The sequence below is a fragment of the Alosa sapidissima genome, chromosome 6, assembly GCF_018492685.1.
Source record: "Alosa sapidissima isolate fAloSap1 chromosome 6, fAloSap1.pri, whole genome shotgun sequence".
In the NCBI taxonomy this organism is placed as follows: domain Eukaryota; kingdom Metazoa; phylum Chordata; class Actinopteri; order Clupeiformes; family Clupeidae; genus Alosa; species Alosa sapidissima.
In genome coordinates, this window is record NC_055962.1 from 23,049,542 (window position 1) to 23,075,587 (window position 26,046).

The 26,046-nt window shown below is 47.1% G+C and overlaps 1 protein-coding gene across 18 annotated transcripts in view; it reads left to right on the top strand.

Annotated features, from left to right (window-relative positions):
- Positions 1–26,046, top strand: part of nrxn3b (neurexin 3b) — a 217,314-nt gene that overhangs the window by 102,978 nt on the left and 88,290 nt on the right. For 2 of the 18 annotated variants that reach the window (XM_042094873.1, XM_042094874.1), the window contains exon 1: positions 22,827–23,901. The exons of the other annotated variants lie outside the window; for them this stretch is intronic. In XM_042094873.1, coding sequence (XP_041950807.1) covers positions 23,553–23,901 — 349 coding nt within the window. In that variant the 5' untranslated portion in view covers positions 22,827–23,552. Of the gene's footprint in view, positions 1–22,826; positions 23,902–26,046 lie in introns of those variants that run through there. 18 annotated transcript variants of the gene reach the window in all.

Here is a 26,046-nt window from a genome sequence, read left to right on the forward strand (position 1 = left end):
TAATACATGCGTGGGGAGATCCAAATCGTGTATAGAGAAAATTAATATTCTCTGCGCTTGTCAGGCTCGTTTAATTCTACCCCATTGTACCTCTCGGTGGCCAGTGACATAGAGGATTGCGTGGGTAGCAAATGCAGCCTTCCTCTTAATTACTTTGCAGCTCGCCGCTCTTGTCCCATTGTCAACTCCAATAAGGCTGGCGCTCTCTCTACCTCTGTCTCTTTCCCGTTTCTGCCTCTCTCTCTCTCACCCTCTCTCTCTTTCTGTGTGTTCCTCCCTTCATCTCTTCATAACCCTCTCTCCATACATGTCACTCCCTCTCCCTCTCTCCTCTCTCACGCTCTCTCTCTCTCTCTCTCACTATCTCTCTATGTGCATGAGTGTCAGAATAAATGTGTACCCATGAGAAATAGAGATGGCACTTACATTATTGCTATTAGTTATCTGTCTGTTTTTTTTTTTGAGGTGGGGTGAGGCATGTTTGCTATCACATGGCTTTCTACACCCTCATGAATAACGTGATGGAAGGGAGACTTATCCTGGAGACAGGGGGACAGGGGGGAAGCAGTCCATAGCACACCCTCCTGTGGTGGGGAGAGCTTGAGGGGGATGCCTGGCCTGGCGACCTGCCGGTGGTTGAGGAAAAGCCATTATTCAGCAGAGCCTGCGCTGCTCCCACCGATTCCCTGTCCTTGTGGATGAGCCCCCCCTCTGTAAACATTATTCCCCCTCCCCCCCCCCCCCCCCAACACACACATACTACACACACACACACGCACTGAGAGAGACAGAGAGCGAGCAGCAGCCATATAAAAACAAATCCATCCACTGGAGTGCTACAAAATGCCCGTTGTTTTCTTTTTTTTGTCGCCAGTTTGTCTCATCACGACTTGCTTCAGCCAAGCCATGTAGCATTCAGGCCGCATCAGGTGTGCTAGCTGTTGTCATAATCGAGCCATGTTTTCTTTTAACCGATTAGCGAGTTTAACGGTGCTTTTAATTTCCTGGTTGTCTCTCCTCTCTCGCTCTCTCTCTCTCTCTCTCTCTCTCTCTCTCTCTCTCACACACTCACACACACACACACACACACACACACACACACACACGAAGTAGATGCATCATGGCGGAATAATGTGATGGATCCCCACTGGCGGAGTGGTAGTGCAGTCAGCACAGCTGTGCGCTGGAGAGGAAGTGGGTAGAGAGGAGAAGGGAGGGGAGGGGAATTCCGCTAAAAATACTCAACTGGGCCACTGTCTTCATCCTTTGGAGGAAATAGAGATTTCGGATATTTTCGTCGGGCAGGGAGTGGCGGGAAGTGCCAAGACGTGTGTATTAGAGAGAGATAGAGAGAGAAAGAGAGAAAGAGAGAGAGAGAGAGAGAGAGAGAGGGAGAGAGAGAGAGAGGGGGAGGGAGAGAGGGAGAGGGAGGGAGGGAGAGGGAGAGAGAGGGAGGGAGAGGAGAGAGAGAGAGAGAGAGAGAGAAGAGAGAGAGAGAGGGAGGGAGGGAGGGAGGGAGGGAGAGAGAGGAGAGAGAGAGCTCTTTGTGACGGCAGTGGGTGGTGATGGCAGAGGTATACACGGGATTCTGCTGTGGCTGCCGCTTGGGTGGAGGGGAACGTGACAGATGGAAGAGCAGGATGGAGAGATGCACATTAAACAGCGAGGCCTCCCTCATGTCGCCGCTCCTTGGATGTTTCTCACTGCAAGCGCTTTCTCTTTTCCTCTCTTTCTCTCTCAATCTCTTTCTTTCTTTCTTTCTCTTTCTCTCTATCACTTGTATATCATTGCTTGTGTAGGCTCAACATGGGGGCCAGCCAGAGGCTCTGGTGTCTTTGGGAGTCATACTGTTCTCCTTCCACCTCTCTATCTCTCTCTCTCTCTGTTTCTTCTCTTTCTCTCTCTCTCTCTTTCTTCTCTCTCTCTTTCTCTCTCTCTCTCGCTGTGTGTGTGTGTGTGTATGGAGAGAGTGCCAAGGTGAGCCCAGTCCTCAGCGTTTGCTCCCAATGACAGATGGAGCTGAGGTTCAATTTAACAGACAAATGATCCTTTCATTAGGCCTTGAAAGGAGCGCTGTCGCCACCACTGATAGATGCAGACCCTTCTCCTGCAGAGTGTGTGTGTGTGTGTGTGTGTGTGTGTGAGTGTGTGTGAGTGTGTGTGTGTGTGAGTGTGTGAGTGTGTGTGTGTGTGTGTGTGTGTGTGTGTGTGTGTGTGTGAGTGTGTGAGTGTGTGTGTGAGTGTGTGTGTGTGTGTGTGTGTGTGTGTGAGTGTGTGTGTGTGTGTGTGTGTGTGTGTGTGTGTGTGTGTGTGTGTGTGTGTGTGTGTGCGACGCGGGCGCTATACTATGCCAGGGGAATGGGGCAGAGTACAGTGGCAATAACGAAGCTGCTCGGACGGATAAGTGAACTAATAAATGAATGGCTGAATGCATAGTTGGTTTTGGGTAGCCGAGTAGAAGGCTGGAAAGATGACACTCTCTGAGGCCCCTCTGAGGGTAGCTAAGGCGCTGACCTCTCTCCTTCTATAGCGGCTAGCCCATTCAATTCTCACACTAGGAGTCCTTGGCCACACAGGAGTGGAAGTCTAGCCATGTAGCCACAGAACTGGACATTACTGGACTTATTGGATGTTAAAAAAGACATAAAAGAAAGAGCACATGAAGTTGGACATTTTGTGCTTAAATCGAGTCTGTGGTGTAGTCAGTACCTGTGCTATGGCATTTAATTAGTAGCTTAGCATAGTCAAAAAAGCTGTTTTGAAAGCCCAATGGGGGGAGAGCAGGGGAACATGTGAAACCTGGGAACAGGTTGTGTGCCTCACCCTTTTAAAGAGGTGGTGAAGAACAGGCTGAGGGTCGGGAGGACAGCTGCGTAGGTGGCTAAAATAATAATAATAATAATAATAAAAATAATAATAATATACAATAATAAGCTTTATTTGTATAGCACCTTTCATACACAAAATGCAGCTCAAAGTGCTTTGCATTTGAAGCATGTAACACAATAATAGTCATGTAACGCAATAATAGTCAAAATAAGACTTCTTCAGCCAATTGACTCAACATGAAAAGGCATTTCCATGTGACGCACACGCGAGAGGAAAGTTGTGATTTATCACAACTTCCCAGTGGAATGAAAAAGAAAAAAAAAAAAACCTTTCTAAATTTCCTCATCAAATTCCTCCTGCTTTTATGGGAATTTAGGGGAATAAAAGGAGGCGTCTATAGCTAGTCTTCAGATCCACCCCACACCCCACCCCTTCACCCCCACATTCCCCCTGCTGTTTGAAGGGGTTGGGTGGGGGGATAAAAAAACTCAAAAAAACGCCCCTTTGATGTGCATGAAAGAAGCAGGATCCCGCAATTTTCTTTTTAATTATTTTATTTGTTATCTATCTCTCCTCGCAGTCTCTGTTGTTGCCTGCAGCATCCCAATGATAACAAGTGCACATGTTCTTCTCTCCTTCTTTATCGCGTGTGAGCTTGCAGGAGAAGACCGCCACTGTTGTGCCTCTGCACTTAAACTACTGCCAGGGAAACTCAGCTCCAGACTTTATTTCCAAAGCAGCCATACAATGTAACATGTAACAGCTCAATAGTCAATGGTATTTAAAGGGTTTAATGGGGGAAGAGGAGGAAACCAAATATTTGCTCTGTATGATAAAGATGTCTTTACATTGGCTGAGCTTGTCTGAGAGTGGTACTACAGCCAGTTGCAGGGAGGGGGGGGGGGAGGAAGTCAAACCCATGGGAGTGCAGAAGCAGGGTAAACTTTTTGCATTATTTATACCACCCACTTTGATCCTATGGACAGGCTCAGTATTCTTTTCCCCCCTCTTTGTTTAGTTTTTTGCAAAAGTCATGCCTCTCTACTGTTTGACTGAGGTCAACAGACAGCTCCACTACACCATTTAACATGCAGGATTATCATCAATTTGTTACGTTTTCCTAATGACACCACAGTATTGAAATGTTAATGACATGGCATCACGATTCACGCCAGCAAACTTGCGCCAGCCCGTGTAGCTGTTGCTGCCGCTAGCAGAACATCTCTCATCTCGCCCCACTGATTATGCCCACTGAACTGATCCACATGAAAGATTTACTTCCTGTACCAAAGAAAAATAGAGGAGGGGTCTGAGGTAATTTTAGCATTTCAAAGGCAGGCCATGGAACATACAAGAGAGCATGCAGTGCAGATGGAGGTTAATGGTATGAATCCTCTATCTTTTTGGACCCCCCCCCCCCCTCCCCAGACATACACACACACACACTTCTTCACTTACACATACGCACACACACACACACACACACACACAGCACACACACACACACACACACACACGTGCGTGCACGCTGCCTACATATTTCACTGACCTCCACGTCACCTCCACTGCACACCATCCGCTTTAAAGGCGCCTGCGCTACTCGATAGTGCCAAGTCCCAAGGCTCGTGGATGCCCGTGTCAAATATCCCTAAGAGTGCTTTTTGGGCAGGATTTCCATAGCCATAGAAAATGCCTTTTAATAGCAGTGGGATGCGGGAGAGACGGGACACTGCCTTATTTTCTCGTTCAAAATGGAACGAAGACGAGGGAGGGAATGAGTGAAATGTTTGATTTCATTTTCCCAATGTAGGAAAATCAAATGAAAATCTATTCTGCCCCCCCCCCCCCATTTCCTCTTCTCGTTTTTTTTTTTTTGTCTTCAAAGCCTCACAATTTTTTTCGCAAGTGATTTTCCTCGGCCTAAGACATCTGTTTCTTCTCGATGGTGGCTTTACAAAAGTTCCTGGAAAAAAGAAAAATTGTGTGAACCGCAGCAGTCAAAATTAATCATGCTCATAATTGCTTTCAATTCGCACTGGATTTCCTTCTGCGGCAATCTTTTTCTCAGAGCGCAGGTCTCAAATATAACACATCAAAGACCGAATATTGCTTTTGTGCTGTGGCATATTAGCCTATCTGTAGTGCCTCACTGATGTTGACATCAAATATCGTGTTTGTGAATGTCTCACTTTAAAACCTAATTTCCAACGCACCTCCTTTTTATTTACTTCTCTGATCTTTTTTGTAGTTGGACACAAAACGGTACACAAGTAACGCGAGTGTCTCTGCACCACTGCTGAACCGGCGTCGAGCATTTGCGTCGCGAAGTGATCAGCTCACTTTTTTGTGGCACATCCTCCGTGCCCTTGAAGAGACTGGGTTTTAGGAAGAGGCCCGCGCCATTATTAAGCCGTGCCGCAGAGCTTTCCGGAGAGCGCTGGGTGTCCCGAGAAAGCAGGGCGAGCGCAGCAGTGTGTGTGTGTGTGTGGTGGGGGTGGGGGGTTCACCCGGGGTCACGCTTTATCGGGAGAGTGCAGGCTCTCTCTCGGCGAATCAGGCCCTGCCTGTTTATGCAGCTCCACTCCTCACTCCCAACCTTTCCCAACCACCAGCACCCCCCCCACCCCCCCACCACCCCTACCCCTTTACTATCTTAGGCCGACAGCAGGGGCCAAGAACGCTGTGGCTCTCCCGAGTTGAAGAGTTCACCTGCGGGCTCGCAAGTTACCTCCACATCCAGAGCAGGGAGAACCACTACACAACCCCCCCCCCCCCCCCCCCCCCGCACACACATGCACACACACACACACACACACCACCCCCATCACAGATACGGCTCAGCTCCCCCCAACACACTGACTTGAAGGGAAAGGCTTAACTCAGGACAGAGAAAGGGCCAGACGTGTTAAAGGGGTAGGAACCAAGGAGAGACACATTGTTGGGAAAGGCAGGCAAGGCAGCAAAAACATTAAAAAAAATACAGCCACTGTCTACTGCAGCAGTAAGCAGAAGTCTGATGTAAATACATCAGCATGGGCGTCTTGTTTTATTTTTAAAGTTATTCCTCTTTGTTTTAGTCTGTGTTTTTTTATATTTTGGTATTGTGTTTTTCTCAGCTCAGTTGTTGAAGATGATTAAAACCCTGGAGATGATGAAATATCTCCTCCTCGGCCTCGGTGCTTTGCAGACACCTCACAACTGCCACTTCTAATCTGCTCCAAGACAGACTTCCACTAATGAACAATATGAAAAGTGTGTGTGTGTGTGTGTTTGTGTGTGTTTTATGCTTTTCATGTCAGGAAGATGCACCTTATCAGTCACTCAGTGGGGAAAACAAAAGAAGCGTGATTAGCTTGATATATGCCAAAGGACCCCCCTCCCCCTTTCTTTTCTCCACTATGCTAAAGAATCATTCGCTAGGAGCTTGACTGAACATATTTCTGGATTTGCATGGATAAGATGCTTTTCTCCTGGATGGATTCTGAACAGTGCCGACTGGAGAAGGAATGAGAGAGAGAGAGAAGAGAGTGAGAGAAAAGATTGATTGAAAAGAAGGCAAGTGTGAATACACCACAGTGACCAGTCATTGGTGGGATAAAGGTATTCCCAGGGAGAAGGAGAGAGAGATAGGGAAGACTGGTTTCATCTAACTGGGGGGGGGGGGGGTCGATAGGATTCCACATCCTAGATGTGTGAGAAGAGAAAAGCTTTTTCCATAATGAAAAGCTTTTTCCATCCTTTTGGTATGTGTGTGTGTGTGTGTGTGTGTGTGTGTGGGTGTGGGTATGGTTATGTCTCAGCAAAAACATACTCAAATATTCTGACGCAGATTAGCACACGCACCCCACAAAACACACACGCACACATACACTCAGTAGAAAAAGGGGACACCGTGCCATCTCATCACCTCCTTGAAGCTGGTAGTGCGTCACAGTAGCAGAGAGTGGTCATCTACACTACGCACATCTCTCAGTGTGGGCTGTGCTCTTGTCTTTATATTTACTCCCATTGCATATCTTATTAATGACTCCAAGCAAGGGGAAAGAGGAGAAAGACTTTTCTTTTCTCAAGAGAGGAAGGTCAAGTCAAAAACAGGGCTCAAGTGCACCAAGCGCCAACAGTCGAAGAGAAACAAAGGTGCGGCCAACATCTATGCCCTCGCTAGATCCCATAACCATTTGAATTTTAAACTAGTACGGATAAGTTTTATTACTGCTTTTTTGCGTTAGGGATGCACTGGGCGTAACGTCTTTGTTGATTGCACTCTGATGTAGCCAATCAGTGCACACAGACTAAATGGAAGAGCCAATGGGATGGATACAGCACTTGAATTTAATGGAACACTTTGCCTTATTTATGGGACAATATCGCATGATTTCCTAACAAATGAGTGCAGCAATAATGGCATCACTGTCAGCATTATCTCCATGACGACCCATAAATCGCCGCCCCTCCCCACTGCTTTGTGGCTATATGTGCTTTAACGGCTGTGGCTTTATTAGCGTGACGAGAGGTTTTTCATTTCATGGACGGGAAATCTTTAATTCGAGGACCGTTTTCTGTCAGCGTTGTTCCTTCACACTGTCTGTCTTGCCACAGTTTGTGCCCTGCCAGTCGAAATCAATAACTGATCACCTCATCACCTGTCTACTCTTAAACTCGCCCTCCAAAGAAGCTCCATCAGGATTCGCTTGGCCTCAAAGAGTCTTGGCAACCTGCTGGATGTGATATGCAGGACACAATGACTTTTCCTCACATACTATAGTGGCTGTCATCACTAAACTTTGTATCTAAGACTTGATTGAATCATCTATGAATCTGTAGTATTATGCACCGTGTGTGTGTGTGTGTGTGTGTGTGTGTGTGTGTGTGTGTGTGTGTGTGGAGAGAGACAGAGAGAGAGACAGAGTGATAGTGAAAAAGTATGGACAGCAAGTGAAGCCACTGCTCAATCCTGAATGTTCAGACTACTGCTCTGATTTTGCCAATATGGCCATCCAGTTTTGGCTTTGTTTCTTCAAAACACAGGTGTCATGCTTGAGAGAACAGGTGTTTTACAGACACTGGCGTGAACTTTAATGCCAATTTGCCTCATTCAGGCTGTAGCTGTAATCATCATCCCTTTTATCTTGCCCACAAATGTTAAAACATATTTAAATAGTACTCAATTATTAGATACTAACTGCATGATAACACTACGTCTGTCACAAAGGTCCTCCATAACAGAGTTAAAGGCTCTATCTCCTTGATAGACATTGAGAGCGGATCTGAGTTTTGTATTTTATTTTCTGCAGTGTGCTTGTGTACACCCTGGCCTGACATTTGGACTGCTAGTTATGGAGGAGTGACTTTGGCTCAGTATTGTATCGATTTTCTCGTTTGGCTGTTGGAGAGGGACTGACAATAGAACGGAGCAGCTGAAGGCTCATTAGAATGTCTGCAGTGGAGCGAGATTAATCTGAAGTTGCTGCTCAATCAACTACAGTACCTCTGGAGTCGTTATTTCATGTAAATCAGTATTGAGCCTGAATTGTGTTTGTCTTGTGTGTGTGTGTGTGTGTGTGTGTGTGTGTGTGTGTGTGTGTGTGTGTGTGTGTGTGTGTGTGTGTGTGTGTGTGTGTGTGTGTACCCATATGTGTACTTATTTGTTGCTTTTGCTGGACCAAAACACTCCCCATGGATGTCTATACCATGGCCAAGTATGTGATGGAGCTTTGCTTTGTTTTAGTTAATATTTCTGCACTGTATTTTGAGAGATGACATTCATCATTTATGCTTTACAGATACACTATTCATTATTTACAGATTAGGCCATCTAGTCAGGTGATGTAGCAGCCCAGGGGCTGTGTGTGCTTTGATTACACTTTGATACAGCGTTAAGCCAGATCATTTATTTATTAACCTGAGTCCTCGAGAAAACATCAGATGGACCCCCACTGCTTTGTGCTCTTACCTTTCCAAGGCTGTGAGGACTGACAAACCAATCGTACCATTGCAATCCTCAAACGTGTGTTTTTTTGTGTGTGATTTAGAAGTGGGTCGTGTTCCAACGCTCACGCTGTGCATTGAGTTCAGCATGCTGAGTTTGAAACTACAAAAATGTGAATGGATTTCATTTCTCTCTAATATCACACTGTGCGCACTAAAGCAAGGTGCAAAGTCTGCCAACAAGCAAAGTTCTCATGCACTAACTATAGCTACCGTGTTGCATGTGGAGGACTCGCCAGTGTTGGCTTAAGGTCTTCCCCATGGTGTTTACCTAGCAGATTGATTTTGCCTGATTATTAGATTAGCTTTAGTCTGACGTAAGGCTTTACACTTTGACCATTATTCAGATTAGGGCCCTGGGTGTGTAATATACCTTGAATATTAAGATGAAGAGAATAAGTGGTCGGACTGCATGTAATTACTATGTGTGATGAGGATTTAACCAGGCTTGAGAAACTCTTAGTGCTCGCGTTTGACTTGATATGAATCGTGAGGGAAGGTTATTCATCATCACCGGATGGGATTGAGCGTGGGAGTGGGGGTTGGGGTGAGCTCATTGCACGTGTGCAAACATCTGCAAATGATTTTGATTGCATCGTTCACCCAGCCAGCGTTTTAATCCATTTACGGCCTCCTCTATGGCTGATTCTAAATCTGGGACAGAGTAATTAAATGCCATTCTTGGTCTCCATTAAAGAGATAATTAAGTAGGGAAAATCAGCGCTTCCCTTGCTTCCATGGGCTTTGCCAGTACTATGACGGGATATATACATTACCCTAAATCACCCAGATGTGCCTGAGACAGTATTCTCTCTGCTCTGTTGTGTAGTCCTGAGTAGATAAGAGCAAAGGCGCTTGCTTGTCGGGAATTGGGGGTGCTCACATTTCTACAGTGCAAAGAGAGGTCTGTTGATTGGTTGAGGTGTCTGTCGTTGCATTGTGAAATACTACATCCAGGTCTATTGAGTGAAGACTTCATTAAGGTACTTTCTTTTCTGATCACTTTGTACGTCAGTTAATCTGTCTTTACAGATACCTGTTCAATTCAGTTTATTCTTTGTCCCAAAAGGGCAATTTGTGTGCAGCAGGAATACATCACATGAAAAACATACAAGACTACACAACAACAACACAAACCACACAACAACATAAAATAGGTAAGCTCAGTTCAGTTCCGTTATCTAAGTATTGCGTAACTCCCTTGAACGTGTCGTTAATTTGCAAGCCTGAATGTCAACCTCTCACCAGATGTACGGTGTACATTATGTGCTGTACTGGAATGGCTTCTGGAAGGAGTATTTTCATTGTAAATGGGCCAATTATTGAAGAAGGCAGGAGAAAGGGCCATTTGCACGCAGTTGAAATGCTACAATTATGGAAACCTTTACCCGAACAGCTTCAACTACCTACTGCGAGACATGGAAGGCTTCTTCCTGATTAATCATTTTTGGAGCCATGAGAAGAGCCACTGTAAACAACCTGTCCCTTCAGGCGTGTATAAATCACCATTTCCAGCCTCATTGAATTTGATAACACCACCTAATACTTAGATATGAATTCACACAGTTCCTCTCTTACCTGCCTTTATTACATTGTAATAACACTACTATGTACCGGTAATATATTATTGCACTTTTATTTTACTGTACTTACACGTAAATTCAACTGTCAGTACAGAAATGTGTAATGCACACACTAAAATGAAATACAATAAATAAATACATAATGAAAGAACTGTTTTGCTCCTGATAGTTAGTTGGTTAAGAGACTAACTGAAAAGCAAAATAATGAGTAGTGAAGTTAGTTGGTTAAGAGACTAACTGAAAAGCAAAATAATGAGTAGTGAAGTTAGTTGGTTAAGAGACTAACTGAAAAGCAAAATAATGAGTAGTGAAGTTACTTTTACTCTAAATGGGTAATGAGTAAAATAATCACATTACAATTTAATGATGTAACTATTAATTTGTAATGAATCACTTTTTTGAGTTAGCAGAATATTGTTCCTTAGCAATCGCCTCTTAATTTGACGGAGTTGGCCAGTAGGAAACACTCTAAACACCCACGCTACTCCATCCCTCCCCACCTTACCCCACTCCTACCCAGTCCTACCCCACGCTACTCCATCCCTCCCCACCTTACCCCACTCCTACCCAGTCCTACCCCACGCTACTCCATCCCTCCCCACCTTACCCCACTCCTACCCAGTCCTACCCCACGCTACTCCATCCCTCCCCACCTTACCCCACTCCTACCCAGTCCTACCCCACGCTACTCCATCTCTCCTCACCTTACCCCACTCCTACCCAGTCCTACCCCACGCTACTCCATCTCTCCCCACCTTACCCCACTCCTACCCAGTCTACCCCATCCCTCCCCACCTTACCCAACTCCTGCCCCACAGTCCAGAGCGCGAGGCTGGCGTGTGTCTCCGTAAAAGCCCATCTCTGTCGTCAGCTCATGAAATTTGAAACAGGTCCTCGCTGATGTTCTCTGGCCCAGGCTTGACTGAGTCGGAGGATGTCGCCGGGGACCCACTGCACTTAGTGTCCTGAGAACGAGCGAGCGAGAGAGCGAGCGAGCCAACGAATGAGCAAGAGGGACAGCCCTCGTGCCTCTCGCTCACACTCACACTCTTTCCGTCTTCATGACCACAGCTCCTGCGGCTTCTGTGTCTTCCTGTGAAATATTGACAAGCTTGTCCTGTTCCGAGTGCCATTTGGGTCAGAGGCTCTACCCTGGCTTGACCCCATGTTTACGTTGAATGTTTAGTTAATGAGCTGTTCGCTTCTGACTTTCCTGAGGGGATTTGGGTCACCTCTGGTCACCCCAGAGCACAGACACACACACTTATACACTATGCCTGTCCAAAATAATTACAGTAATAATAATCTTTTCATTCACAGTAATGCTGTACACCGCCTGATGTGTCGGTGTAGCAAACAACAGCTGCTTGTGTTGTGTTGAAAGCAGACCTGTTTAGTATTTGCATCCAGTGGGTTTGGCTGTCACCCCCCCCCCCCCCCCCCCCCCCCGATCAGTAAGGGAAGAGACCGAATGCAGCAGCAACGTGGGCTGATAAAAGCCCATAATTATGCTCCTCCATATTCATGAGAGGTGAAATGTCAGCGGAAGTGTGGAGGTACCCCCCCCCCCCCCCATGCACATACACACATACACTCACTCACGCACACACCTCAAACAATCCCCTCTCATACCTTTTCCTCTGCATACACACACACAAACACACACACACACACACACACTCACAGACACACACACACACACACACACTGCGGCCACACAGGTGAGTGTGGAGATGGTGTGGGGTGAAACTGAAATTGTGGTCAGCAAGGGCAGGCTTTAAATCTGAAATTGAAAAAAAAGAACGAGGTTCTGGAGATGCCCTGGCAGTGCCCGGTAGAGTTTGCTGGCATTTCACCTTTTTTTTTTCCTTCTTCAATTTAATGCACAAAAAAGACTCTCCTTATTACCAAGGCATGACAGAATAGGAACTAAAGCACTTAAGGCATATTTTTTAAGACGTATGACCTGTACTCAGCCTTATTCTTCTTTGGTTTGTCCATCATGTTCTTAACCATGTTGAGAGACTAAAAGGAGACGCTCACTAAATGGACTTTGTAGAGGGAGAAAATCGTCCCTTTGTCTGGTAATGTGCCCATAATGAGTTGGAACACTAATCAAGCGGACGCAACGCTCCCTACCTAGTTATGCGAGTCTGCATTGTCACGCCACTTCCCTCCACTCTTCCTTCCTTTCTATCTCTCTCTTTCTCTTTCTCTCACTCTCTCGCCGCATGTGCGTCTGCTGCTGATAAAAGGAAAGCCATCACACACAAAGAAAAGAGAATAGAGGAGAAAATAGAAGAAATGGAAGAGAAGAAAAGAAAAAATATGCAGGAAAATGTAGCGTTTTTTTTAAATTATTATTCCTCTGTGTGCCTCTTCGAAACAGTAACCCTTCAGCTGTAGGGGAAGAGAGGTGGGGGGTTATGTATGAGAGCATGAGGTTATATGATGGGGATGGCTGCACCTGGGGGCAGCCGTGGCCTACTGGTTAGCACTTCGGACCTGTAACCGGAGGGTTGCCGGTTCGAACCCTGACCAGCACGGCTGAAGTGCCCTTGAGCAAGGCACCTAACCCCTCACTGCTCCCCGAGCGCCGCTGTTGATGCAGGCAGCTCACTGCACCGGGATTAGTGTGTGCTTCACCTCACTGTGTGTACACTGTGTGCTGTGTGTGTTTCACTAATTCACAGATTGGGATAAATGCAGAGACCAAATTTCCCTCACGGGATCAAAAGAGTATATATACTTATACTAATATATACTTATACCTTATCCCTCCTGTCACTCTCACTCTCTCTCTATCTCCTCTATCTGTCGGCCACTTCAAAGGCAGATTATTCCAATATTATCAGGGTTTGTCATTATACAAAGCTACGGAGCAACTGCGTTCAAATGAGCTCCGACACCTCGTTAGCGCCTGATGCCTTCGACTCATCCTCAGGAAACCTGACATGAAATTTGATGAGCATAATTACATGAATCACACAGCACATTTGCCAAATAATTACAAATCACATTTAGTCTCTCACACAAAAAAAAGAGTGTGTAGCATACCGTTGTTTGTTGTGCACAGGCTGTCTGATTAGATCAAAAGTTGATTTTGGATCCACATTGGATCAAGGTATTTACTTAGTCACAGTTTTCTAATTCCAGGTTTGGACATTATTTGAGAATTGCATCCTCTTTGACTGCACATGCCCAGTGCTCTCTGTGGTATTATCATGGATAGATGACTTTGGGAGTAATGACTGTTCCTCTCGCAAAACTGATTCAGGTTGTTGTTTGACATATACAGATCAGATTAGCATTATTGTGCCAGTGGAAACATCCAGCTAACATCTGTTTCAATAGCTTTGCCTTTCATGATAACAAAAAATAACATATTCGCCCCCTCATGTTTGGAAATCATAAGGCACTCCTGATTGCAAATGTATTCCTCCCTCTCTCCATCTCACAAGAGGCTTGTGTTGCGTGTCCAAGCCTTTACCTGTAAATAGTTTTTTTTCTCTTTCTCCCTTATTTTCTCCCTTGAGTTGGTCAGTCAGGAGAGAGACTTCCTGTTCTTGACACAGGCCAATTTTCTTCATGTCCAGAAGCGAAGGCAATTGTCCATTGTTCTCCAAATGAGCTGCCAATCAATGACTGAACAGGCCTCAGCATCTCTCTCTCTCACATACACTCTCTCTCTCTCTCTCTCTCTCTCTCTCTCTCTCTCTCTCTCTCTCTCCCCCCCTTTTTTTCTCTTTCACGTGTGTGATCTCACTCTGGCGGGCTGTGTGGCAGGCAGGTGCAGGTAATTACGCCTTTCTCCTGGACCGGTGTGTGTGATTGTATGGAAATCAACAGGAGAGGCCGGTAATTACCGCGGCAAGAACGCAGCTCACCGACTTACTGACTCACTCACTGGTCCGAGCGTGGAGAATTTTCACCGGGGCTGCTTTTGCAACTCATTCCAGCTGGCAATGCCCAAAGTCTCAACGCTGCCATGGTGGTTCATGTTTCAGCTTGACGCTCAGTGAAGACCATGGTTTACCTTGAATTCCATTTCATGACTCTGGAGGTAAAAAAATGTACGGTTTACCGCGTCAAAGAGAGGACACTGTGTTGTTGGCAAGATGATTTGGTTCGTAACTTTCTTCATATCCATTTTGTCTATTGTCAAGAAGAGTGGTTAATGGCAGTCACAAGGTACCTATCCAGATATTTAGTTTTGTAAAAAATCATGTAAAATGGTTTGTGGATTTGTTACTGTGGAAATGTGGCAGTTTGTTGTTGGAACATTGTTTGAAATCTCATCAGCATTTAGTGGCACTCAAAGAGGGAGAAATGCAGACCCCCTGCAGACTCCAGCTTCTCTCTGTAACTGTCACACGATGCTTGTTTGTGCATCATACGGATAAATAGCTGACAGTAAATAAGCACTCGCACACGCGCACGCAGACACGCACACACACACACACACACACACACACACACACTCACACACACACACACACACACACACTCACACACACACACACACACACACACACACGTTCACATTTGCTCAGCCTAACAGTCGTTATCGCTTGTGCCGCATCCACATCCCCTAAAACGTGTGCAGCCCAAACAAAACATGTGCAAGCTCACAGTGACAGACATCACCCTGTGGAGGGAAGAACAAGGGATCGCGGGATTCATTTTAGTCTTCTCACTAGTGCCAGAGCGAAAAACAAATTAAATACGCAGCTTTGCTATATAGCATGCTGTGCTAACTGCCGTGATGTGGTAGCTAGTGTGCTGTCCCACTCTGCCCAGCTAGCATCTATCTCTGTAGTAGCTCTGGGCTCTATGCAAGCTGGACTACAGCGGCTTTTTTGGGCGTGGGGGGCAGTGGCTGTGCGGCATGGCCCATCCGGCTGTATTATGGAGGAGCATCTGTGACAGCGAGCAAGAACCCCTGCGGCAAACCCAAGCCACGGACGAGCAGCTTTCCTCCTCTTCTTCCTCCTCATCTTCCTCCTCCTCATCGTCCTCTGCTTCCTTCTTTCCCCAATGCTGACTTTTCCTTCTGACCGTCCGATGGCCCATCTTCCACTGCCATCACTGTCCTCCTCCACACTTCTACACTTGTGATTACAGTGTGTGTGTGTGTGTGTGTGTGTGTGTGTGTGTGTGTGTGAGCCCTTTCGAGCCATCCGTCAGACTGAGCCTCCCCAGTTTCCTCTGGTTGCAGAGTGGGTAAATGAGCGAGGAGATATTTAGAAGGCCATTACAGCTCCTGTGGGGAGCTTCTGTCGTCTTCTATTTTGTAAAGGCAGTTTTGTGAGCCCAGCTCTTTTTCAGACTGCCTGAATTAAGATGGCGAGATACGTTAAGGTTCAGGTCATTTACTTAGCTGAAACTTGGGAGGCAAGTCTAGTACAGTACAGTGCAGTGTTATACTGCCACATTTCATTCCAGTTTCATGACTTCTTGTTGGAGTTATGAGAAGTTTTACTGGCCTTATCTTGCCTTCTCTACACCATTAGCATCACTCTTGAAGGAGACATGAGCACTTACATAGACGCACACGCACATACTGTTTACCCCAGACCCCTTTGAGCCTAAGCTTATATAGTATATGTCCCCTTTCCAGCCCCCACACTCTCTCTCCCATGAGCAATCCACTGAAGGCCCAGCTGCTGTCTTCTCCAATCGTTTGGCTTCATTTGTCATCTTCCAGGCGCGCGCGCCCACACACACACACACACACACACACACACACACACACACACACACACACACACACACACACATTCTCACAGAGTTGTTGTTGGAGAGTTGGGACCTGGATGAGTTACGCAGTCTATATCTGTAAGAATGCAGCCCTTTATTTTCAAACTCTATGTCTGGCCGTGGCTAAGAACAACCCCCACCTGCACTACAACCCCCACCCCCCACCACCACCTTCACCACCACTCCCCAGACAACACTTTTACCCCTGAATAGCAGTTTATGTGTCTGGGACTAGTGTGTCCTTTTATAGACATGAGTGATGGCGTTGCTGTGTAATAGTCAGTCTGGTAGCTGTTAGGTGCTGCATCTGCTGTTGACACTGTAAGAGGACCGTAAACTCATCCTTCAGCCTTCAACCCAATCCCCCAAACCCCCCCACCCCCCCTTCTGAAGATGAAGATGATGATGATGATGATGATGATGATACCTCACCCCACCCCTCTCACTCCACCCCCCAACGAGGGCGAGGTTCGGGCAGGACGAGCATGGTCGCCGGGCACAGCCTTGTGTCCGCTCATTCATCAGGCGGTTTTCAGGACACAAGGATCTGCTCTTTCCTACCTCGGCTCAGCCAGCAGACAGAGAGAGGGCCCGGCGTGCACTCATCTATTAGTGATGGCGCCGATGCATTTTTAATCGCTCAAACCCACATCCACTTTTCAATTGCTGCTGTCACATTTGATTTTATGATCCATTCATTTTTAATGATGTTAGCCTGAGTTTGGTATGAAGCAGAGGGAGGGGGGCGACTGGGCAGGCTGGATTTCACACCCTCTAGCATCAAGCCTGGACAAGTCCATCACAAACTGCACATGATCCTGGTCATTACCACCTGTCACATTTTTGACTCTGACAAATGGTGGTGCGGGCGTCATCAAACATGTACTGTATCATGGACTCCCGCAGGACCACTAACTGCGGAGGGGCAACACGCCTCGACGCCACGCTTTATGCGCCAGAGATGACCGAACGTCAGCGCCCTGTGTTTGCTCCATCCATGGAATAATTCTAGCTGAATTGCCATCTACATAACAAACGTGAGAACACTTCTGATGTACTATCAGCTTGTGCTGTGGTTGCAATGCCGTATGTTGCAAAACAAATATCAATATTTCTCTCATAATAGATGTATAATATAACAAATTTTCCATGAAATGCTATTTAAAAATTGATTTTTTTTTTTTAAATGAAGCTTCTTACCTTTAAAAATTCCACCAACTGTAAATTCTATTTCACCAGCTAAGTAATGTTTGATTTTACAAGTCAGTGTTTATTTCAAAATGCCTTGAGAAGTGCAGCGTACTTGCATTTTAATATCAGTTTGCATTTAGACCATACCAGTGTCCCTCTGATAAATCACTCAAATAGAGCCACTCAAAATGCTACAAACCACTCAAAATGCCATAGAGCCACTCAAAATGCTACAAAAGATACTACTACATCTGAGGTTTAAAAAATAGCAATATTAGCATCTACATAGTCAATTTGCACTGAAAAAGTCCTTGATCGGGAGTGGAGCGTAATCAGATGGTACCCCAGCCAACATGGAGGGCGGACAGGTTTGGTTGACGGTTCCTTTTTTTTATATTTCTGCAACATCTCAATGTGCCTTCAGCTGTCACATTTCCAATAGATGGAGTGATGTGTTTTTTTTTTTTTCTTTTCTTTTTTGTTTAAACACAAGCACCCAGAGGCTTGGATAGCTGCCACAGAGGATTAAGCAATGCAGAGAGTAAAAGTGTGCGGTGGGGAGATGAAAACAACATCACTCTTAGAGAGCAGGATTTGGGGGGGATGGGGTGCTGGTGTGGTGTGGTGTGTGTGTGTGTGTGTGTGTGTGTGTGTGTGTGTGTGTGTGTGTGTGTGTGTGTGTGTGTGTATGTGTGTGTGTGCGTGTGCAGGGGGTATTGTGTGCATGGAGGTGCTGATGGGAGGATCAGGCATCAACTGATTCTTATTCCCCGCGCCTTAAAGCTGACTTTAAAGGACCCTTCAAGAGGTGTTATTATTTCTCCTAGCGATGGCGCTGCTCTCAGACAGAAACATAAACACACAGCCTACTACTCCTTGTGTCTTTCCTTCCCCGCCAGTTTCCTTTTTGTCTCTTGCATGGTTTATTGTGACTGCCTCTTGTAGGTGTCCCTGTGTCTGCCTGTGTCCTTCTGTGTCCCTCTTCAGCATGATGGGGTGTCAGCTGTCTCCTAAGAGATTCTGATATCCAAATGCTATGCAAATGCAGAATCATTTTGGAAAATATGGTGAAATATGATGAAATCATAATTCTCTTGATTTCAAAGCCAATGCTCTTGTTGCTCAGCAGTAGTAAAAGGGAAAAAAGCAAAAAAAAAAAAAAAAACCTTCAGTAATCTGTTCAGTTTGGGGTTGTCTAAGGACTAAGACATCAATTCGGCTTGGCACTTCCAGGAGATTCACATTTGCGCACATTGCAATTCCATCTGGATGTTGTAGCTATCTGGTGTCAGGTCTGTAGGATTCATTTTTCAGAGGTGTGTGTGTGTTGGGGAGGGAGGGGTACTGCTTATTTTGGCCATGGCTGCCGGCGTCCTGAGGAGGCTTATTTGTAATTGTGCAGTACAGGTGCGGAAATGCCACTGTTATCAGGCAGAGGACTCAGTCAGCACTTTCCCCACCACAGCTGAGATAACAGGAAAGCATCCAGCTGTTGTTTTTTACCCCACAAGGTGTGACGGAGTATGTGTGTGTGTGTGTGTGTACTGTATGTTTGTGTCTGTATGTCTGTGTGTGTCTGGGTGTGTGTGTGTGTGTGTGTGTGTGTGTGTGTGTGTGTGTGTGTGTGTGTGTGTGTGTGTGTGAGTGTGTGTCTTGTAGGGAAATGGAATGGGGCACAGAGCTATTTATTTGGATACAGTAAATGCATTCAGCAATGCACAGCGGCACTGCATCAAACTCCTGCTTATGGACCTGTGCTTGTTCACTCTTGGATGCTGCTACAGATCTACAGTACTTCATCACACAGTAGAGCAGCTCCCTGCTGTAGAGCACACAATGCCCTGTGTGCCACTCCATTCAGGCATGCCGCACCACGCAACGCCACTCTGCACCTCAGTATTTTAGTAGGACTCTCATTTTCTGGTAGAGGAAGCCATGAAGTGCACAGGTATGCAAATAAAGCATCGAAATAAGAGGCGAAAAAAAGCTCCCTTCTTGGTCAGGTGTAAAATTGAACAGGCAGACTCATTTAAGGCATCATTATCCTGGAGGCTCCCCCACACATTGATTATCACTTATTGCATTTTAACCAGACCCGCAGCACCTCTTGGAAAGATAATGCAGCTGCCGCCAGTGAACAGGGGGAATCGGAGCGCGCTTCTAGCAAAAGCTGCAGCTAATCATCGGTTAGGCCATTTCCTTTTATGCCCTTCATTGTTCGCTCGGGCAAAAAAGAAAAAAATAAATAATGAAAGATATAAACAGATGAATAAGGAAGGAGTCAAATCCCACGACTGTGTTCCTTTGACGATCTAGCGGTAATTCCACAGAGACTGAAAGGGAGTCGTGTCTGTTTTGAGTGTATGTGGGAGAGATTGAGAAATAGACTGGGGTTTTGCCTAATTCAGCAGTTGGGCCAAAAGAAAGCCAGTAAATTGTGGATCGTGGGGACCATATGGCATTTGGACATATTCATTTTTCAGAACACCCAGTGATTCCTGTGGACTGAACAGGCAAGCGTAGAGAAAGGAAGCAGGAGAGGGTGCCTGAAAAGAGACCGCCTCCTCACCGCAGCTCTAATTGATTTCTTCTGCAACTCGTTAGCGGCTTCAAATGCCTGAACCATACACAGATGAGTATGCCCCAGCTTTAAAAGCTTTTTTTGAAAGTATTAAAATAACAATTGCCAGCCTCTGCATCGCTCGGCACTTAGATTTTGATTGCTGTAGATTAGGCATAAATTTCACATGTGTAATGACAGGACAAGCCATTTGGAGGTCTTAAGCTGAAGCGTATTCAACTGATAAAATCTTATTGCGCATTGCTTTTTCCCCATCTATGAGATAAGCCTTTTGAGAGTGGACCTCCTCTGTTTTCTAGTGTGTGTAAATGAGGGCTGGTGGTGTGGGACTGGGGAGGGGGAGGGGGAGGGGGGTTTTACGAGGAGAGGGTTGACGGGGCGAAGACTGAAATGTGCCACCAGCGTCCCACCTGAAGGCGAGTCGCCATCTAATTACGAACAGGGGCTTCAGCTTCCCCGGCGAAAAAAATGAAATGAAATGAATTCCTCATCAATCGGCGTTTGCGGGGCAGGGGGTGGGCGATTCGTGGAAGTGAATTATTAGCGTGGCGGCAGCAGCGATGAGGAGCTGGAGGAAAGTGAGCTACTCAAGGGCTTAAAAGGACGGCGGTTCAGCTCAAAAACCTCCACAAGTGCGTCTCCTCTCGCCACCTCTCTCCGGCTGAATAATGTCGGCATTAATGGTGGATTTCCGGCGCATTATTGGGTGTAATTGCGTTTAGCGAAGAGCCACGATCACTTTTTTCAGCAGTTTATAATGAAGTGGAGCTTTTTACTGGACTAGGCTGTGAAGAGCTGTTGTAGGAGGTTGAGAGTGTCTATATGGTTGGACAGGAGGTGGTAGAAGTGGAAGGAGAGTGAATGTGCATTGGGGAAATCTCCAAAACTAAAAGCTCCATCTTAAGTTGCTTTGCAGCTCCTTCCTGCTTTGTGTTTAATGGGGGTAATGCACTCAGCTCTGACACACTGTCCCCCTATGGTTTGCTGGATGGAAGCATGTTTAACACGCAGTGCAGCACAGCAGTGGGATTTGGGTTCTTTACAGTATACAAAATGTCAGAAATTGACAAAGTGTTTTAGTTTCCCTGAAAAAAAGCCTTTGCCCCCTTTCTCATAGTCATGAGAGTGTAAAGAGCAATTCAAATCCCATATGGCTCGCCAAAATTAAATTGTCCATGAAAAAAACAGATATTTTGTTCACTTTCCATCTACATTAAACCCTCTTGACACTTGTTTCCATAAAGCGTAGGTGCATTGGATGTAGGCAAGTCAGAAGAGATGTTTGTTAGGGTCTCTCTGCCCCCCCCCCCGCCCCATGTATTTATGATAGCTGCGAGGGAAAGTTTCTGATCGAAATTCACAGAGCTCTTTGAAATGCAGCATGATTTATGGATCCCAGCTCAGCTCGGCAGCGGTGGGCTTTGAGGGCCAGACGCCGGGGGTGGGGGTGGTTTCAGGCACTGGGTCACCCAGCATCACCCTCAGCTCCGCTCCGCTCCGCTCAGTCGTCTCAGTGATTCCCTAACCCCACTTGTGGAAATCTAATGCCATCAATACCTCACAGGCATCTCTTTCTACCTCTCTATTTCTCTCTCTCTCTCACTCTCTCCCTCTCTCTCTGTCATTTTCAGTGTTGCTTCACCATTCGTGTTTGTGTTTGTGGTCTCTCCATCAGTTGCTCTTTTTTCCCCTCTCTGGGTGTTCTGTTATTTTTTCTTATAAACATGTAATCCCCTCTTTCTTAGCTCGTCCTCTTTTTCTCTTGTGCTACAGTATCTCTCCCTTTCTCTCTTTTAGTCTTCTCCACCTCTTCACCTCTATATTCTGTCCTCTATTGTCTTCTCATCGCTCATTGCACTCCTCTTGGTTCTCTTTCAATCCTTTCATTTCACAGCGTGGTCTCCATCCCTCTCTCTGCTTGCCTTTCCCTCTCTTTCTTTTCTTCTCTACCCGTTCTCTCCATCTCACTTTCACCTCCTCTCCCTTTACCACTCTCTCTCTTCTTTCCTGCCATTTCTCTGTTTTTCGTTTTCTCTTTCTCTCTGTCTCTATGTTCTCTTCTCTTCTCTGTTCCACTCCTCTTTCCTTCTCTCTCTCCCTCTCTCTCTCTGTTTCTCCCTTCTCTCCTCCCCGTGACTAAATCCTGCTCACTCCTCTGCAGTGGCAGTCGGCCTCCCTGATTTGCTCAGTGCTCGGGTACTATTTGCATAGGCTGGCCCACTTCTGAGCCCCCCCCCCCCCCTCCTCCTCCTCCTTCTTCCCCTCCTCTTCCTCCCCCCTCCTCTCTCCCATCTCATCCCAGCTTAGTTTCACCTGTGAGCTCTCATCCCTCTCTCTCTCCCTTTTTTATCTCGCTTGGCTATCTCTCTCTCTCTCTCTCTCTCTCTCTCTCTCCTCCAGTCTTTCACTTACTGTGTATGCTCTCCAGAAAATTGTCCCTGTTGTCTTTCTCTCTCTCCATCTCTCCATCCTCTCTAGCTGAGAGAGAGAGGGCTCTTTTTCCCTTCCCTTCATCTCTTTGCTGTGGAATACTGAGCTCTGTCCATTTCTGCTGGATGCTGCTGCCGCTGCTGGGCTTGAAGAAAAGGATGGACTTTTTGAGCCCGTGTCAGATCTCGGCAAAGTCGTAGGGATTTGTGCGAGGGGAGGGGGGGGGGGGGTGTGGGAAGTCGAGCCACTTCTGCTGCTGCTGCCGAGACCGAAAGGCTTCACTGCTGAGCGCTCTGTGGCAGAGAGCAACACTGAGAGAACGAGAGGGGAGGTGCTGGCTGCTCAGCTGTGCGTGTGTGTATGTGAGAGAGAGAGAGCGTCTCTCTCTCCCTCTCTCTGTGTATGTGTGTGTGTGTGAGGGAAAGAGAGAGAGAGTGCGCGCGCTCCTGCATGTGTGCGAGTGCACTCAGTGCTGTGTATCGCGCGGCTCGTGGCAGAAAGAAGGCGCACAGACGCGAGCGGCACACAGTCGCAGGACTGCCAGAGCGAGCGAGCGAGCGAGCGAGCGACGCGAGGTAAAGGAACGCCACGCAAACCCCAGGTCCCGCCACCCGGGTCCTCCTCTCCTGCGACTCTGACAACTCCTCCCCGAAGGTGAGGGAGGCCACCTGGGAAATCCTCCACGCTCTCTCTCACTCCCCCTCCAGCCCCAGCGCCTCCTCTCCTCTTCCCACACTGGCTCCAACTGTGACTCGGTGTACCAAAGCCTTCCACTGGAGCCTGCGTCCAAGCGTCCATCCGTCTGGACTGGAAGACTGGATTGCTGTCTTGTCTCTGAGGGCTGCTGTCTGAGGGGCAGTCTCGGCTCCTCCGCACTTCTCTTCTCTTGTGGATAATTTCTGTCCTCTTTTCTGGGTTCTTTTTTCATCCTTTTTTTTCCTTCCTGCTCTGGGCAAGTGGGCTTGCCTGTCATGGGGTCGTAACTCGCCCCAGTGGTGTACTTTTATTCTCTCTCTCTCTCTCTCTCTCTCTCTCTTCCTCTCATTCGCCTCGTCCTCCACGGCTCCCGTCACCTTGCTCCGAGCGCTCTTGCTCTGCTCCGTCCGGTCAGTCGGTCGGTCCTCCCAGTGGAGAGCGAGTGAGTGGTTGAGTGAGTGAGCGAGAGAGGGGGGAGGATTTGGCTGTCCATCATGCGGCCCGACGGGAACCCTCGGGGCCGCTGGGTGGCGTGGATCTTGCCTCTGGCCGTGGGATGTATGTTCGAGTTTGCCTGGAGCTCCCGCTCCCCCGACGGATCCGCGTCCGCGTCCTCCTCCTCCTCGTCTTTGGCGTCGTCGCCGTTTCTTTCGGCTCCCTCCGTCGGTAACGTTCCCGGTGCCCCGGCGCCGCTTCCGCCTCCGGCTCCTCGGCCCCACGTGGCTCCCCGCCATGCCGAACGCTCCCAGCAGCAGCAGCACCATCACCACGTCCCGGGAAGCAGGCATCACCTGGCGCCCGTCGCCATCTACCGCTCCCCCGCCTCACTACGCACCGGGCACGGTGAGTCCCCCCTCTCCTCTCCTCCCCTCTTCCCTCCCTCCCAAGCTCTCCCTTACTCACTCCATCCCTCTCTCTCTCTCCCCCAGAGGAGTCTGTTTGAGCTGGAACCCCAAATCTTCTCTCCTTATTACCAAAACTGCCATCTCCTAGCCTTTATACCCAGCATGATAAGATCTGATTCAGCTGAAATGAGAATGGAGCAGTTTTTGTGGTTTCTCAGTGTGATGAAAGTCTGTGTCAGAATGGTGCTGATAATGAGAAGGTCCATGGTGTGAAGGACGATCAGAAGTGACCGTGCGGTGCTCGGTGGCAGTGCTGTGTCATCTCTCTGGCCTTTTGGGGTGTCCATCATTGTGAGTTTGACACTCCTGAGACACACTGTAAGATACATTATTTCATTACAGGCTTCCTTTTCTGATCTGCCGTAATTTGGAGATTGCGCAGCTTCTCCTGGGGTTCGGGAAAAGTCAATTCCGTCCCAGTCAGGGTAATTTGGAATGACAACACAATGTTCTATCGTTCTCTCTTCCTCTCTCTCTCTTTTCTTTCGCCTCAGCCACCCTATCCCCCTCTCATATGTTTGACAGATTTGGCACGTTGCTCCTTTCAGATGTAAACGGATGTAACTGTGAACGCGGCCGTCTCCGTTTGATGTCTAAAAGGGCTGCAGTGATTGGGTTTGACTCCATTTACCGGGGTTCAGGGACCTTGTGTGCCCCTCTCTCTCTCTCTCTTTCTCTCTCTCTCTCTCTCTCTCTCTCTCTCTCTCTCTCTCTCTCTCTCTCTCTCTCTCTCTCTCTCTCTCTCTCTGTTCCCCTTCCCTCAGTCAGAGATGGGGAAACAGATGGGCTTGACAGGAGGAGAGAGTGTGTGCTTCGCTAATCTCATCTCTGTCAAAGCCAAGGCCCCTCACTGGAGTCGCGGGGTAATGGGATGTGGCTTCGCACGTGTCATAGGTGCTGGACCCATGTCAGCAGTGGTCCACTGCGCGCGCGTGCATGTGCGTGCGTGCGCGTGTTTGTGTGTGTGTACTTGTTTGAGTGTTTGTGTATGTTTGTTTAAGTGTGTGTGATTATGAAGCTATCTAATACAGTGGATGATACTATATTGTATATATTTAATGTTGACTCAGTTGAAGCATACTGTAGGTCACACTCAGAAAGAAAGAAAGAAAGAAAGAAAGAACCACTCCTACAGAACATGTTCCACAGTATATCTTACTGTATGGCAAGAATGAATTAAGAAACGGGGAATAGATTGGCTTCCTCTTATCATAGGAGGTATACAGTGAAGACTACTCATCTTTTTTGCTGTGTGCTGTTAGTCTCTCTGTAGAAGACATAGCAGCACAATTTTTGACCCCAAGTAGTAATTGCATATTTAGTGAGAGGCCTTGGAGAGGAGACTATGAAGAGTCAGGCAGTCGTCGTGTTGGACTCCTCTCCACACAGAATAGCCGGCTCATTGCTTTTACGACTCCATTCATTTTCTTTGTCATTATTATTTCATGACAAAATAGAAAGAAAATATCATCTGTCTGTCTGCAGGAAGGTACAGACCCAGAGAGTGGTGACAGTGGAGACGGAATGTTACTGTTGTATGGCTGTTGTTTGGTGCCTCAAGGTGTGTGAGGTCTTGGTGTGTGCGCGCCTGTGTGTACGCGCGTGTGTGTGTGTGTGTGTGTGTGTGTGTGTGAATTTCTGATGCTCCATTTTAGACTATATCAGAGGAGAGGATGAAAAAGTTTGGAAGAATAGAATCATATGACTGGATTTCTGATGCTCCATTTTAGACAATATCAGAGGAGAGGATGAAAAAGTTTGGAAGAATAGAATCATATGACTGAGAAGCTGAGAGGGAGAGAGAGAGATGGAGAGAGAGAGCGAGGGGGGGGGGTTCAGTTAAGTGGGAGAGAAAACTGAATGAGAAACTGAGGGATTGAATAAGGTAATGAGATACAGAGAGAGAGAGAGAGAGAGAGAGAGAGAGTTTGATTGATAGAGGGAGAGAAAGCACCTCTCTTCTTCCTCCCTTCTCCCTCTCCTCCTTGTGGATATCTTTCCGTCTTTGAAGCAGATGGAGTTCTGAAGACCCCCCTCTCTATCGCAGCCCCCATGCTTCATTCAGCATTCTGTGCATCGCAGC